General features: G+C 34.3%; 1 protein-coding gene and 1 long non-coding RNA gene across 23 annotated transcripts in view; one reads left to right on the top strand and one right to left on the bottom strand.

Moving 5' to 3' along the window:
* The window catches only part of LOC138329297 (uncharacterized), a 31,028-nt gene extending 15,396 nt beyond the window's left edge, over positions 1 to 15,632 (bottom strand). For 3 of the 5 annotated variants that reach the window (XR_011209441.1, XR_011209442.1, XR_011209438.1), the window contains exons 1-2: positions 15,510 to 15,609; positions 12,573 to 12,690 (exon numbers count right to left, since the gene is read on the bottom strand). This is a non-coding gene — a long non-coding RNA (uncharacterized lncRNA). Of the gene's footprint in view, positions 1 to 12,572; positions 12,691 to 15,509 lie in introns of all 5 variants that reach the window. The other 2 variants (XR_011209443.1, XR_011209439.1) reach the window with 2 other exon arrangements.
* Positions 1 to 17,035, top strand: part of LOC138329296 (xin actin-binding repeat-containing protein 2-like) — a 141,151-nt gene that overhangs the window by 54,649 nt on the left and 69,467 nt on the right. For 17 of the 18 annotated variants that reach the window (XM_069276184.1, XM_069276179.1, XM_069276183.1 and 14 more), the window contains 2 exons: positions 914 to 2,173; positions 12,620 to 12,733. In XM_069276184.1, the coding sequence (XP_069132285.1) occupies positions 914 to 2,173; positions 12,620 to 12,733 (1,374 nt within the window). The remainder of the gene's footprint in view (positions 1 to 913; positions 2,174 to 12,619; positions 12,734 to 17,035) is intronic. The other variant, XM_069276180.1, reaches the window with a different exon arrangement.

The following is a 17,035-nucleotide window of genomic DNA, read 5'->3' as shown; positions in this document are numbered from 1 at the left end:
GCCCTTAGTCTGCAGACAAAAGATCACCATGTCCTTTAAATCATCCAACTCAGGCCCCTATGGTCTGTACTAACAGACTGGGGATCGAGCACGGAAATATTAATGAAGTGCAGTGATTGATAAAAATTTATCACAATCTCTTAGTGATGTTTTAAGGTTTATAACATGATAGGCTGTGTACTGGTTGTATGGTGTTTTAACTTATTAACCCCTAAAAATTCATGAAGAACTATTCCTATGTTTGATTCAGAAGAGTGTGTCTGTATTGGTGAATGATTTTATTCAGCATGGAAAAAATTTCATGATTTCCTCATTGACACTCCTAACAGTAATACACTATATAGGCTATCTTTTTGTCAATCATTCCATTGCATTGGCGGGTATTTAAGTTAGAGGAAGTTACTTGTATTTGCCGGGAATTTAACAGAATTTATTACCCTACAAGTGAAAGCAACTACGGTATATATATATATATATAGGAGATTCTAGTTCATTGTATAAAACTGAAAACCTGATATACATGAGGGAGTGTTTCAAAATATTGAGATGAAATATATGTTATTTCAACATTTTCATATTCCAATTATGAAGACAACAAAATGAGGTAATTTGTTTAGATTGTACTGTATAGGTTTTGCACGTGTTTACAGAATAAAAATGTTTTTCTTTCAGCTATGATATTAACATATATCATACATGTATTGTAGATGAGATCAATGATATTGCTTACATTTTCCATTTAGTTTCAACATGTAGTGTAAACTAAAATAGCAGCAAATTTCAAAGTAAATATAATAAACCAATTTTAGAAAAAAGAAAAAGAAAAAAAAAAATTTTATATTACGTAATTTTAAAAATTTATAATACGTAACCAAGTCACTAAAAAGGAATTTTTTGTTTTCTTCCTGTTTAGGTTTCACAACAAACCAACGGAACACATAATGATACGGATTTGTTAGCAGGATTCAGTGCCCCGTCCAACAACATAAACCCGCTGTACGACTTGATTAATTCCGAAACAGAGCCCGACGAGGCACTAACCAATAACAGTGCTGTACCTTCATCAAACCCATTGTACGAAATGTCCACAGATTACGAGGAACCACAAAAGCCAGATATGGCCTCCACAGAACCCGATAATCCAATGTACGGATATTTATCTAGTGAGGAAAACACAAATGGATCTCCTTCGGAGGATTTAATGGGTACCAGTACCACGGTAACTAGTGATGATTCAGGAGTTACCATGGAAACTGCCCAAACTAACGAGGAGGAATTAATTATGGTAAGTGGTGAAAAATCGGTGGTAGAAAACGGTGAAAATGTAAGTGAAAATGTAAATGTTGTAAATGGTGATGCTTCCTCTTACCAAGAGGAATTGGTGTGTGATCAAGGGGAGATAATTCAGAATGATGTTCAGGAAGAGGTTGCTCCTCAGGAGGATGCAACTTCTGAACAAGTTGAGCAGGAGATTCCAGGAGATTTTACAGAAAGTGTTGATAATCCTGTAGTTGAAAGTTATGAGGAAGAGGAAGGAGAAGAAATTGTTGAGGAGGTTTCCATGGATAGCTATATGCAAAGTTCTCAAGATGAACAAAATGTTGCTGAACAAGCACAGGACAAAGATTCCAGACAGATGGAAGTTCGACAGGAAGCGGAGCAGGTCATTGAACCTGTGCAGACAGAAGAAGTAGAGACTCAACCAGACCTGGTTCAGACAGATGAACCTCAAGTTCCAGAGCCAGTTGCAGAACCAAAAACTTGCCTTGAACCAGAGCCTGTTCAGGCTGATGTTGCATCTGAACCAGAGGAGCAGTATGTGGAAGAGGAGGTAATACAGGAGGTTCAAGAGGAGGTTCAAGTAGAGCCACAGTCTCAGGAAGAGGAAGTGGCACCACAGCCTTTGAAAGAGGAAGTGGCACCACAGCCTCAGGAAGAGGAAGAGGCACTACAGCCTCAGGAGGAAGAAATTACACCACAAACTCTGGAAGAGGAAGTGGCACCACAAGTTGAGGAGGAGGAAGTGACATCACAACCTCAGGAGGTAGAAACTGTACCACAATTCCAAGAGGAAGTGGCCCCACAGGAGGAACCAAGTGTGAGTGAGGACCAAGAGGAAGTGGCCCCACAGGAGGAATCAAGCATGACTCAGGACCAAGAGGAGATTAACCAGGTAACTTAATTGGCATGAGTGCATGTAATGTAATATTGTTATATTCTCCACAGCAGCATGACACACAACATGTATATCAATGTAGGTATTCACTTTCAGGGTATAGGTTTCAGGTGGCACAGACATTAATGGAGTTTTTTCTCCATATTTCAAATATGTATTAATTGAAACATTTTAATTTGCCAGATTTGCTTTGCATGACTGTAAAATTTAATGTTGTGATTCTAGACAGATTGTAGTTATTGTAAATATGATTACTGATATCAGGTTTTGTGGTCAGAAGGGTTTTAGATGGTTTGGGAGCTGGGAGGTAGGTTTTGGGGCGAGGATTGGGGGGTCGGGATGGATGGATGTTTAGGGATGGGGCTAGAGTTTTTACTATTGGTGAAGTCAGGGGCTAGAAATGGTTGTATAATTTTGATGAGTTTAGTTTTAGAAATATATGTTTATCAATGTGGCAAGCTTAAATATTTAACTTTAATTAAGTGTGAATTATATGGTATTATAAAAAAGATATATTCATTTAAATATAGTGTAACTAATATGGTAACCATAGTATTGGTTCTTCTCAAACACCAAGGCTGATGGATATGGATAGAGATGACAGACATACAGACGACTTCCCCAGGAGAAAATCAATTGCACATCTGATGGACAGTGATACAGTGTTTATTCATGTCATATCTCCAACAATCTGTGTCTATTTATACCTCTGGTGTATATTCCTGGCTAGTACTATAAATGAGGACTTCACCTGCATGGTATACAGGTGTGCAATACACCTAATTACAGGTACAGATAGCAGCTGATGTGACTGTTACCTACTGATACAGAAGTGTACCTGGATTATCTCTACCTGGTGTACCTATAAATTATCTTTACCTGGAAAGGGGCGTGGCAAAGTTTTACCTGGAACAGGAAACATTACCCCTCATTTGGTATATACCCAAATAAGGGTGTGATATTTATGTCACAGGATTGACCTGGATCTGATTGGATTGACAGGGATAAAGGTATTTCCGCCAATCTACACGGATTAGAATGTTATCTGGTTACGTAGAAGAGTTAATATGGGTCACACTGACCTGTGTTACAAATCGTTACGTGTAATATTTTTGGAGGTAGTAAGGTACTGACATGACTGATTTGCATACAGATTTATGAATGAGTTCCTTTGATTTGATGGTGACTTGCCATGTTTTAATGTGTCTACTGGGGTAATCCCATTCGTGGATTTACATGACACAGGATTCATATGGTTATTGTGGCTCAAATTGGGATGTATTTAAGACCAAGAATTTGATTCAAATATTAATTGTGAGATTTCAAAAATTAATGATAAGATAGATACATGTACTGTACAATTTATCATTTATTAAAATTAGGTCACTCTGACCTACATTTTGATCTATGACATTCTTTTAAGACCTGCAATCATCTGTACTGTTTTGTTCATAATTAAAGAACTGAATATAAAAGTTAGATATATGCTGTATTGCTATGTTAGAAAAAAATCTCACTCTAGCAATTCTGAGCATAGGAGCAATATTTTGCCTGCTAGATATATGATTCAATCTAAAGTAGGTCACATTTGTGTGACCTACATTTTGATTTATTATATTAACCTTTTGTATACCCCTTGAGACTGTAAATCCCCATAAACTTAGTAAATAATCAGTGTTTTACACCCCTCATCTTGTACATAACATGTTTATCTGTCTAACAGGTTTGGTTTCCTCATATCTACATAAAGGTACACACTTATATAAAGCTCTCTGTCCAGCACCCTAAAATCTGTAACGCCAACTCTATCCAAACACTTCAGTCGATTCATAGGTTTTTAATGATTAGTTAATGACTATCTTGACATACAGTTTTTATAGCTCAATTAAGCAAAGTAACTGTACTTTAGTAGGACGGATTTACTGTTATAGATATATAGGTCATTGTGTTGGTTTGTAAAATGATATAAAGACAATATACCTGAGGTCAGGGTATACCACAAGGACAATCTTTAAATGTTTGACCGTTACCTATATAGGTACATGAGTCATTTCTATATGGGAGCTAGACATCAGCTGGACATCTGATGGACAATGGTCAAGGTATTCTGATCAATCATTCCGTACATAGCTGATGTATAGTTTCCGATCTTTGATAGAGACATGTCTTATAATGGAGCTAAGTCGGTAGCTATCATTTCATTGTTTTCTTTAGGAGATAAAATGAAAAGTACAAAATTATTTGGTTGACTTTTATCAATGTAATTGCACTTTGTTGTTTCAAACTAGGGGGAGATCACCTTATTAGGATCTCATAATGTTTACAAAAAACTTGAGATTTTCGGTTTGAGCCTAGTTGGAATGCATAAGTGTCACTATCATACATTATATGTCCTTTCTGCTTCAACAGAAAGGTTTAACAGGTTGATCCACTATCTGTCCATCCAAACCTGTGTCATTATGTATACCTCTCGTTAAGTGTGTACACAAATGTATATCCATATTAGGATAAATACAGGTATGGTATGTCCAATTAAGGATGTTTTTTCGGCGTCAAACAAGGCAAACCTGAAGTAACTATATTGACCTAGATATTGACCTTATAAATACATTGATATCACGTTGTTCTGATTCTTAAAACATCATGTTAAGGATGGTATAATACGATTCTTGCAAGATTTTCACAATCAAAGCTTTTGGTAGCAAAATTCATCCTGAAGGATTTACAAGTAATACTGTCGAATAACTAGGTTGTTTACTGTAGATAAGGTATTGACATGTTTCTATTGTTTAGTTGCTGTGTTAATGCTAATGTGTTGGCCAGGTAAAACCTTGTTGTTCTCATCGACAGGTATATTAACTTAGGACAGGTGATTGTTGTGTTCCCTAGACAGGTGATAGTTCTGTTACCTGTGCCGAGGGTCAGGTATTGATTCTCGTCACCTCAGGTATGTAATGGTCAAGGACAATTTACCAAAGGTATTGGTGGAGGACTACAGCGGTCAGCTAGCCCATTCAGGGTTTGACTGGAGGCTAAGTCTGGTATATAAAACACCAATGATTGTATACATCTTTGGTCTAAGCTTTTGTCAATCTCCTAAACCTGCCATATCATTAACTAGAAAATGTATAAGAATCTTACCACATAGAGTTAAGATCCAAGCAATCATGATATTCACAGACTGGTCCCTTTCTAAGACTCCTGGTGAACAAACTGGTATGTCCTGAAGTGTCATGGTGCATACTCAGGTAATAGACATGTATGGAATTAGGAAATATTAAATATATACAACCATGGTAATGTTACAGGGGAGGAGAAAATGTACCAGCCAGACTGTCTAATCTTCTATTTATTTACAAATATATTTGTCTTCTGGAGTACATGAAAGATGTTTTCATTTGATGTGAAAACAGTGTGAAATTATTCACTGTATATTATTACCTTATTTCTGGCGTTCTGATAAAATGTCATATCAGTTGCAGTGTAGAATCTTTAACTTAATTCTATCAATAAACATTAAACAATCAAAGCAATAAGAGCAAAGTTCTATGGCAGGTGGCTAACCTGTTTGTGATCCAAGGGAAGTAACTCTTGTTTGTGTGGAATTTCGTCCTCTACATACCTTAGTATGAGACAATAAAAATACTTCCTGATCTTGAAATGAATTTTGCATTTTACATAACAATGGATATTAATGGATAGACTGACAGTTAACATCAATGGAACAGCTTCCATTTGTATAGATAAGTTACAATGGGTGTTCTATTATAATTTACAATGTATTATGTTCCTTGTGAAGTACGTGTTGTGAAGTATTCAGTGTCGTACATGGCGAGATGTCGTGAAATATGAGCTAGCTTACAAACAATTGGAAAAATGTATGAGTAATTATACTGGATTGTATATCGAAATATAAATACATTAACTTCCGTTAGCTTAAATCTAAACTGACAATTTTTTTTGTGGATTAATGTAAAATTTCTGCCACTGTAATAAATTTATGTCATTTAACATGATCAATTTTAGAAATTAATTTTGTTGGAGTTGATTCATATACTTTTCAAGTTCTTTACCATAAATTAATGGTCACAAGTTCATCTTAATGATCATCATAACTTTTGGTAAATCAGAATCGTAGGTTACAAGATTTATGACGTTTTATCTAATGTTATTAAACATTTACTAAACAAGACGTACAATAAGTCAGATCCACAGATGTGTACACATACATATCAGACAATGAAGTATTGAGTCGCTTCACTGAGTAAGAATCCCAGCCCTATGTCTGGCTTTATGTTCTAGGCCCTGATACCATCAAATGGTTTATTGGTGTATAGAATTCCAACCACAACCTACAGAAAAACAGCGTCAGGTAAACACAGATCCGGATTTGTATCGAAAATACCTTTTATTGTTATGTGTTTCAATCATTATTTGATAACAAGGAAAAGGAATAGAAACTGTGTAAGTTATGTTCTTTTTGTTGATAAAGAGATTAAAAATACCTAGTATTTATTGAATTTTGAATGATCGCTGTAGTGATGTTGGTTTATTTAGTTTGATTGGTTAAATGTTCTATAAACAACCGGGGTCATTTAAGGACGTGCCAGTTAGATTCTAGGAGATGAAGGAAGGAGTACATGGAGAAAAAACACTAGCTCATGGTCAGAACCTGGCAACTGCCTCACATGGAATTCAAATTCGAAGCCCAGAGGTGGAACAATTAAGGCTTTTGGGGAGACATCTTAACTACTTGGCCATTGTTGTCCCCACTCTTGTTCGTTAGAAAGCTATTTTTGTTATGAGGAAATAATTTAATAGTTCTTTGTGTACATTAAGCTTCAAAATGTTAAAGATGTACGTAATACACCATTTCCTCATATCTCTGTATGAGTCACGGTTTAATTTGTCTGTACTGTTACTTCTCTAAAGGACAGAACCTTTTAGAGCTGCTCCTCCACATTGTTAATATTTATCAACAGTCATGCTTAAATTGAACTTCATAATAGGGATGTGTGTTGTCTACAAACAAATTGGTAGAGAAAAAAAATGTAAATAATTAATGAATGTGATGGATGACTGCAGTTTATTGATATGATGAGTGAGGATTTGTTTAATTGTGAATGTGTACATTAGTCTTGTTGAGACATATCTTGGGTGAACGAAGATTCATTGTTCAGTGATTGCTATTTTAAGGTGAGAATTTAAAATGAATAACTGCATGAGTTTATTGACACAATGACTATGGATTCTAAGTTCATTGTGTAATCCTATAAGTGTGCTCTGCAGTATTGTTTACATAGTCATCATGGGTGAAGGTAATATGTTCCATAATTAGTACAACAAGGTGAGAATTCAAGCTTCCGTAATCATGGCTACATGCATGTATAGCAGAAACTTGTTTGGTATTTTGTCATGATGGCAGATGTTGTTCATTGAGTGACAACCACTGTCAACCTTATAGGGCAAACCAGGGACAAACAAGGGAAGAATAAGGAAACCAGGTGTGGCCCAAGTCAGCAGACGACATGCAGGCTGCACTATTGTAGTTACAGCGTATTCTGAATAATTTGTTTTTGTCTGGTGAATGAAGGTCGGATTGAGGTAGGGGTGGATGTTGTTTTCTCTTAATAGCGTGATTGAAGACTGGTTTGGAGATATGCAAATATACTGTACATCAGAATGTAGATGATAGATGGTTCAGTGTAAAAAATAACATAATATCACTGTGATAAAGGCAGATATCTTGTTCCTTATCTGGCTTTGGTGCAGTCTCGTTAGAATTTGTTTACATCATTTATGTAGCTTGTGCAATTGATATTTTACAGAGTAGTATTAGTATAATTAATGAACAACCTTCATCAATGTTACTCCGTATTTCAGATGTAGAAGGACAAAGTAAGTCTTATTAATCACAATTTATAATATTTATAAAGCATTAATATAAATGTTGATTCATCAGGGCGAGACCAACTGTAGTGACGAAGGTGTTGACAGGTGTTAAGTTTACATCCTCTAACAGACACACTAGTTAATGAGATGCTACAAGATCAGGTACAATAACATACACTTGTTAGGTTTTCTCCTTACATAGGCTATGGGGATCGTTTTTTAAACCCCCGAGTCCGTCTTGAGTAACACTATAGGAAACAGTCTTTGTTACCTGAAGTTAATTCACCGTAACTTTACAGGTAGTTAAAGTATAGATGGGATGCACACAGGTATTTGTGTCTGTCTGACGTTTCATCTGTCAGAGAAGAGATGGTACTTAAAATAAAAACGGCCTATTAAATCTGATTCAATGCAGAAGCACTAGCATGGAGGGCTGTCACAGTGATGTCAGTTCAGTGTTCTCGATAACTGTACAGATGGACATTATCAACCAATGATTGGAGTTTTCTTTTAATTTCCTCATCAAAGGTGAGATGTGTTATTTTAGTATCAGCAATTACGAAATTTATATAAGGAAGATTTCAAGTAAGATTGTTGGTATTGAGGAAATTAGGAAGTTAAGATGATATTTATATAGCCAAAGTCATTTAAGGATGTGCTTTAACTTCTTTTGATCTTCATTTTGTGTTAAATAGATTTAGATCCTCAAATAATTTTGAAGTTGGAATCGAACGTTCATGATGAAGGTTCTTTTTCTCTACAGGTATTGGGGAATTGTTGCTTATGTTGAGTTAAAATTGGTTATTGAAATATCTTTGTTAAATAGTGCTGAATAATTGCCTCGTTATGTTGTTTTCATTTGGAATTACTCATGCACACTGTCATTAAGTTATAATTCTATACCGAATATAAGTCATTTTGTGTGAAGTTGCTGTTTTCAGGTATAAGTCTATAAAGCAAAAAATCTTATGTACCTAATATGTTGATATCTATGTAGCAGAAAATTAGTCCTAGGTTTTATTACACTTTATTAACATGTTTAAAATTTGAAAAATAGCTTCTTCAGCAATTTTAAGATATTGTATGCAAATTATTTTCAAGAAGAAACTAATTTTAGTAGGGGGAGATAACTCACATATTTGATAATGATAATGGAGTTATTTACCTTGGATCTCAATCAGATCAATACATACCTTGTCAATACATCAAAAATTGAATTGTTTTAAGGAGAGACACAAAAAAAAAGAGAAAAAATGAATGAGGAAATCTTATTGGTAATAATCTCTTAAATAATTTTATATTCATCAATAAGTAATAGAAATATTTTTCATAAAAATTCATTTTCATACCATGATCAGTAAATGTCTGAGCATGTCCAGTGGTGACATTTTATGTGTATATAGGTCTGTGTCGGCCCTTTTGACAGTGTGATTGATGTAACCTATATCTTCACACTTCATTCACATCTGTTCATAATCACTCAATTTGTTATGTACCAGCTCCCTAGGGCTACAACCAGGTAGGAACTGCTATAAACGTGTACTTGGTCAATTCACTATCACATTTATATGGTATGTCAACTTAAGAAAGATGACAATGTTTTTGATAATAGTAACCAGACTATACAGCTGTTTGTGGCAGAAAATGGGCTTATGGAAAGATTTGTTAGCTTGACAAAAAGGACAAGACTTGTATTACAAATCTGTGATAGCAGAATATTAGAAAAAGCTAACAAGGCTTTTGTCATTGTGACTCGCATATAGGTACTGTTATTGTTGTGTCTATTAGAAATTGATTGTCAAGGTCAATACAAGGTCAAAAGTTGACAAATTGTGGTTATAGTGTATGTTACAAATACCCGATTGTTCCTGCATTGATTGGTCACAGTTTACTGGATGGTTTTCTTCTTGAGATTTTAAATAATCCCAAGTGATAATTGGACATTTTACATTGAAGGATGCCTATGTACTTTTTGGGATATTGTTTATACAATTTCTAAGGTAACATAACTTTATATTGAGTTTGTTTGACCATTCACTAGCTAGTAGACCATGGTTGGTCGGATACAAAATGTCAGTGTGTTAAATCAATGGACATGTGCATGTATGGTTTATAAAGCAAATGTCATTTGATTTTTCCAGTCAGAGTTACATGGTGGAGTGTTCAGTTGGTTTGTTGACAGTATATTATTGGCTGTTTATAGATATTCATTTGGATAATTGACCTAGCTAGATGTTAAAAGTTTCCGGATGAGTTAGTCATTCAAATAAATTTTTGAATGGTACATATTGTACATGTAGAAAGTGTCCTTTCAGTATATTTTATATGGAGTTTAATTGTTCAAATTCTTCTTAATTGGCAGCAACACACAATGTATTGAATTCCTGAAGGTTTCATTTTCAAATAATTTAAAATCACTGAGGTGTGAATATGATGTATAGGTTTGCTGATTTTTACATGACTTCAATTGTTTTGTGTATTTAGATTGAAGGAAGAAACAAATTGACAGCCAGACAGATTATAAACAGATCTGTAGAGTTCAGGGATCAAACCCAGTATACATACCTCTGACATCACACACATTTATAGAACTGTACACCGCCTAATCCAGGATCAGTACAGACTTATAAGGAAGCCAAGTTTTAAATGTTATTATTATTATTAGGATTATAACCGAACCGGGCTTGGTCAGAATTATGATATACTGAAGAGTCAACCCGTGCTGTGTGCTTGCCTTTTAGTGGGTCAGGCATTGTAAACAAAATGACAACAAATGGACACCTGGATATAGACATTATTGAAGAGGAACAGGATTCTGATTTGGAAAAAAGTATTTTTTCAGTTGAAATTGGGGTTGCTCGATTAGAAAGTTCATTCTCAGAGGATCTTAAGTGTGTACAAGTCGCAGACAGTTTGTCGCCTTTGTCTATGTCAAATGAGGAATCTGAAAGTGAAATGGATGGTATGAGATGTGATCAGATCACTAATGGTGGAATTGATATCAATACTCATTCAAATCTGATAGATATTACCGACCTAAATAACGGCATCAGTGGTCTCGTAACAAAACAAATGGATGATAGTAAAATCGACGGTCACATGTCACCAGACATGGAGGATGATGAGTGTGATCACATGACTGAACAACATGAAGATGGCGAAAACTATGGTCACATGACTGAAAACATGGAGGATAGCGTCAATCATGATCACATGACTACAAATATGGAGGATGATGAGAATGGTAATGAAACAACAGAGGACACGGAAAGTCCTGGTGTATCCATGGTAAGTTTATATGGCAGATATTAAATTCCACTAGGTACAATGATCCTTTTGTCTAGTTAGCAAATAATATCAATACATATGATGAGTAAAATAGGGAGGGGTGGGGATGAGTTGAGTTAGAGGAGGATGGGATTAAACTGATGGGCTAGCTGGGAGGAGGCCAAGGGGCTTTAGGGGTCACAGATGGGTTATCAAGGGGAATGCTGGAAAGGGAAGGGGCATATAGGGCAATGCAGGGGTACCAAAATATCACAAATGCCACATTGATAAATGTACTTCACTCATTCACCCCTTCAGATGCATGTGAACTTCGCTGATACAAAGGCTGGAATAGTTCATTATGAATTTTCAGGGGTGAATAAGTTATGAATCTTGTATGGATGTAATGTAGATGCATTTTAGATTTCGATACATAATTTAGATCAGTTTAACAAAGGATGTGGACTGAGATAGGTGCTATAAACAATGTTATCCTGTATCTCGATGTAATAGTTTTTTCTGAACTTAGTGTATACATGATGTATTCATTACACTTGCAGAAGTATTGTTAATCAAATTGATTATGAATTTTGCAATGCATGGTTATATGTTGAATTAACTTTCTATAACATATTTTGATTTGCATCTTTACAACATACTCCCTAGGAATGCCTGCTCTATAATTTTTAAGATTTTTTGTAAAAGGATATTAAAATGCACCAACACAAATGTCTAAAGAGATAATACATACATGTAGGAGGCAAATACAAGGGTTTTGAGATACTGAAACAAAATGAGCTGTGTAAAATTAGTCCCATCTTCTGGTGATTGTGACATCACAAATTTACATCAAAATATGACATCATTATCACCCGAATATGGGATTGATCAACGCTAATTTTACTGAACTAGCATTGTTTAGCTATCTCAAAACAAATGTATTAGCTAAGTCAACTCCCACATGCAGCATTTAATAATTTAAAAATATGCATTTTGATGATTAAATACAGTAAAACCTACCTTAGCGATCACCTCTATATAAAGACCACCTGCTTTATAAGACCAATTTAACACAATTCTACCTGTGTAAAAAGACCACCTGACTGAACAGACAATTTTCCCTCTGTCGGTCTTTATAGACTGGTTAGACTTTAATTTAAGTATTTATAAAAATAATTTTAATAAGTGGGAAGTCCTTATATCAATGATTGATTTCATTATATTTATTTTTTTTTACCTGCTCTTTGCACGTCTTCGTATTCAACTGAACCAATCGCCACACAGGTAACATACACGTCCACATCTTTTATCTGTCTCTCTCCGGTATCACCACAATCGCCACCATTTTCTGTCTTCTATAACGGAGACAATGATGACCGACAGAGTTCGTATAGTGATGTAAGTATGGACTCAAAAGATGTGGACTGGCTGTATTAAGGTGAAACTATGTACCACAAGTACTCACTCTTTTATACTCACAATGTTCGTTTTGTTTGATGTCTCAAGTAATATTACCTGTTCTTGTGTTTCAATGTCTCAACTTATTTTCGTGTTTATGCCAAATCGGTTCGTTAATAACTGCTGTCTGGGGGATGCTGTGAAATCTCAGGCTTGTAATTAATGTTGGTGATTTTGCTGCTTTAAAGCCATAAGCAAAAGGATGTGAGGATATATTTCCATATACAACCACAAAATTATTTTTAAAATTGAAATTGTTATAAACAGGTCCAATAAAACTTAAAACCAGATTATAATTGCAAAATATTATCATGATGTGTTATCAATTTAATTGATTTCAAGGTGACTAACAAAGTAAACAAGAAACTGTGAAAAGCAATTTAAAAATTTGTTAACATTTATTTGAATTATGAGGATTAGCCTTTTATGGCTCCCAGATGGTTTTCTTTACACACTGACACATAGATTCAACAAACCAGTAATCATCATGAGTTATGTCCCTTTAACTGCATGACACAGAACATTGATAACATACACCTCACCATGTTTTACTTCACTAAAATATTCTGCAGTGTTACTAGATCTCAAGTAAAAGTCACAATGCTGCATATATCCATGTTTGTCTGTTTTTATATCCCGATCATCATTGCTCATAATTATATACATGTATATAACCTGTTGATTGACATGCAGAATTCTTGTACAGTGTACTGTAAATTGACATCTAAACTAATGTTGTATTCATATATTTAAATCTATATTGTATTAAACTGGCGTAACATTATCATTATATATTATTTTACATACTATAACTATGATATATGGGGGAAATATATGCTAGTATATTAATGCATGCTATATATGTTGTGATGCAGGATTTCCAGCATCTAATTATGGACATGATGTTATAATCTGTTTCCTTAAATCAATATGGTAATATGATGTGCATTGAGGATTTCTTCAGTGGACCACAATTTTATAATTCAATATTAATATTTTTGAAAGTTTTATAGAAGACCAATACTAACATTTTGCTTCATCAAAAATTCAAAACTATTGGTCAAAGATGATTGTTTTCATAAATTTAATATTTCTTAATTCAGTATTAGAAAGTCATTTTCATTTCAAAATTGGTTTCAGAAATTCAATTAACATCATAATACACTTACTTTTCATCTCACCAAATTTAAGGGAGATAACTCTACTATACCCACTGTTTGTATTGTATTTTTCACCACTACAGCATTTTGCTATGTTTACATTGATGTTACATTATTTGTTCGTTTAAATGTTGTCTTCTTTCAGCTTGAATCTTCCAATATAGCTAGACAAATGTTATGCTTATGTATACAATCATATTCAGTTTATAATAAATAATTATATTCTTTATCCTATATGTGCCGTTCTAATATGGGGGTTTCGGGATACCAAAATGACATGTATAGGTAAAGTATGATTTACTGTTGATTAGTCCCACCTTCTAGTGACTATGACATCACAAAAATCATATTAGAAAAATGATGTTACAATCAGTGGAAAGTGGGGCTAATCGAACAATCTTAGTCTATCATTTTGTTATCTCGAAATCAATGTATTAAAGATTTTGCTTATTATACTTGATCTGTTCTATTCAACAATGATAAGAAAATCATATTCTTTAGACAATATAACAGTTTTAAATTGAAAAAAGGCTGTAAGATTATAAATATTCTCACTTTATCCTTATCAGATAAAAGGAAGGTGGACTTAATATGATAGTAACGCAGCAATGTTTACATTGTATAAGATCATTAAATGATACAGTTAGGGAGATCTTATGGCCTTTTTCCAGAGAAAGTGGATAAATATTTCATAAGATGTGTTAAACTGACCTTATCACAGAGTTAGCGAGTACACAATGATAGAGTATCTATATGTTAGCTTTATAGGAACCTATATTCCTGCACACTATTACATGTATATGGATATCATTAAGAATACTTTTGATTGGTCAAATCAGTCTATTGATTATCTTAAACAGTTCATGTTATCAAAAAGGTTATCTTCAAATTTTGATATACCATAAGTTCTGCTGGAAGAGGTGATAACAAATTAATGATATTAAAAATAGATAGATATTATTGAAACATACGATATTGCATTTATTTTCCATAATATGAACAGGTGGGGGATGAGGGTGGGGGTAGGGGGGGTCCCATCCTGTCCAATCCCAGGGATGAGGGAGGGCCCATCCTGTCCATACCATCCTACCTCCTGCTTTGATATTTATGTCTCGCAGACATCTATAGTTTACATTTTGTCTTTGGCAGTTGCACACTCTTATTAAAAAATCCATGTAGCTTAGTTTAAAAAGAATTAAAACAATTATAAAATGTTAATACTAATTATGATACTGTTAAATATAACAACATGTGTTTAATTCGAAGTGAAAACTGCCGAAATTTAAACTCGGTTATAAGATTATTTAAAAGATTCTGATCAATGCTATATAAACAACAGAACGATATAAACAATAGAAATATTTGAGGAATTTACTGTTTTGAATAACGAGTTAGATATAAACAAAGATGAAAGCATGAGTCGAAAATCCCACCTGGAAATTCTTAACAGTGTGTTTCTACATTTAGATCCGATTACAACATTGTTACATGCACACAAACAAGTTTGGCTGCAGATACAGTAACAGGAAGGAAGTTAATGTCTGGGAATTACTTACATGATAGGTGTGGAATACTTATAGGCTCTACAGGACCAGTACTGAACACTTACATCAACTGTCTGGTGCTACACTAGCTGTACTGTACAGCATATAGACTAAGACACAAAGGAGAGATGGGGGGTGGGGGTGGCAGGGAGGGGGTAGTGTTGGCAGAGATTCTTAGGCAAAACTACCTAACTGTGGTGGTTATAGATAGCAACAAACTACAATTTCCAGTCTGTATACTAGGCCATTATTAAACATTGAAACCCAGAAATCCAAGGGCAGACAAGCAGTGCAAAGTAGTTTGAGTGTAGGTGTAAAGGGAGATAATATGATTGTGGTTTCAAATTACCACCAGCCTAAATATGGATAAAAGTTGAGTTAGTGTTATGGGAAACATGAAAGACATTTTTATCTTTATTGGTCATTAAAATTCCACAGCTGTGTCAATTTCTTGTCACCTTATAATTCAACGTTTAACACAAACGTTTAGTGCTGGTTAGAGCTAGGAATAGAATCAGCTATAATTCAATCAAATCTATACTCTTTTATAATGTAGAATTTCTGGCAGAACACGTAGAAATATCATAGCCTAATAATCTCTTAGCCAGTACATGGAAAACTCTCGATTGAAGAAATTTTCTGGACGTAAAAGGATCCTAAATTCATTCAGATGCCTTTGTATAATAACAGAAACTATGGAAACAAATTGGATGTGATACTTCGATCAAAGAACACTTCTAGACAGAGTTATTAGCTGACAGTAGCTTTGATGGTATACTTTCTCAAAATATATTTTTGATGATCATATTGAGATGAAACTATTGCTTTATATAATATGTATGTTATATTAGAAATAGTATCATATTTAAATCTCTGCCATATGTTGGATTTGAGAGGAGGAGTTTCAAACTAAGGGGAGATAATTTTGTTTTAGAATTGGTTTGAACTATTTTTGACTTATTTTGGGTTGTTGGCCTGCATAGTATATATCAGAGCATTTTTCTGTTCATTTTTTTTTGGTATTTGCAGTTTTTCGGTTGGATCTGGTCTTAGATATGGTAGATGTTAGCAATTTATTATCACTAAATCAGAATTGATGCCACCTTATCATTCTACCTAGATAAGATAAACCTCCTGACTTAGGTATATCTGATTTTTTCCAGTTGATTCTTGGTAAGCACATTCCAGACCTATTTTATCTAGAATATGGACTAGAGTACTCCATACCTCATTATTTGGCTGTGCACTTTAAGTCTCATTCTGTTTTCATAATATATTTAATTGATAAAAATTACCAAATTTCGTCAAATGATAAAGTTGATATCCCTATGGCGATTTTTTTTTAATTAAAAATGTTGTAGTTAATCAGGATTGTAGCAATAATGGGGGATTCCGTTGTTACGTTCTGTTGATGCCACAGTACACGTAGTTAAACAACCTTTGACCCAAGGTATGTTTGTCAACTGATAGATATTGACGGACAACGCTTATGCGTTGTCATCTTATATTCGTTGTTTCTATAAATGAGTCTCTTTAAA

The sequence above is a fragment of the Argopecten irradians genome, chromosome 8, assembly GCF_041381155.1.
Source record: "Argopecten irradians isolate NY chromosome 8, Ai_NY, whole genome shotgun sequence".
Taxonomy (NCBI): Eukaryota; Metazoa; Mollusca; class Bivalvia; order Pectinida; family Pectinidae; genus Argopecten; species Argopecten irradians.
Note: the sequence above shows the minus strand (reverse complement) of the source record. Positions and strands in the feature narration are given on the sequence as shown.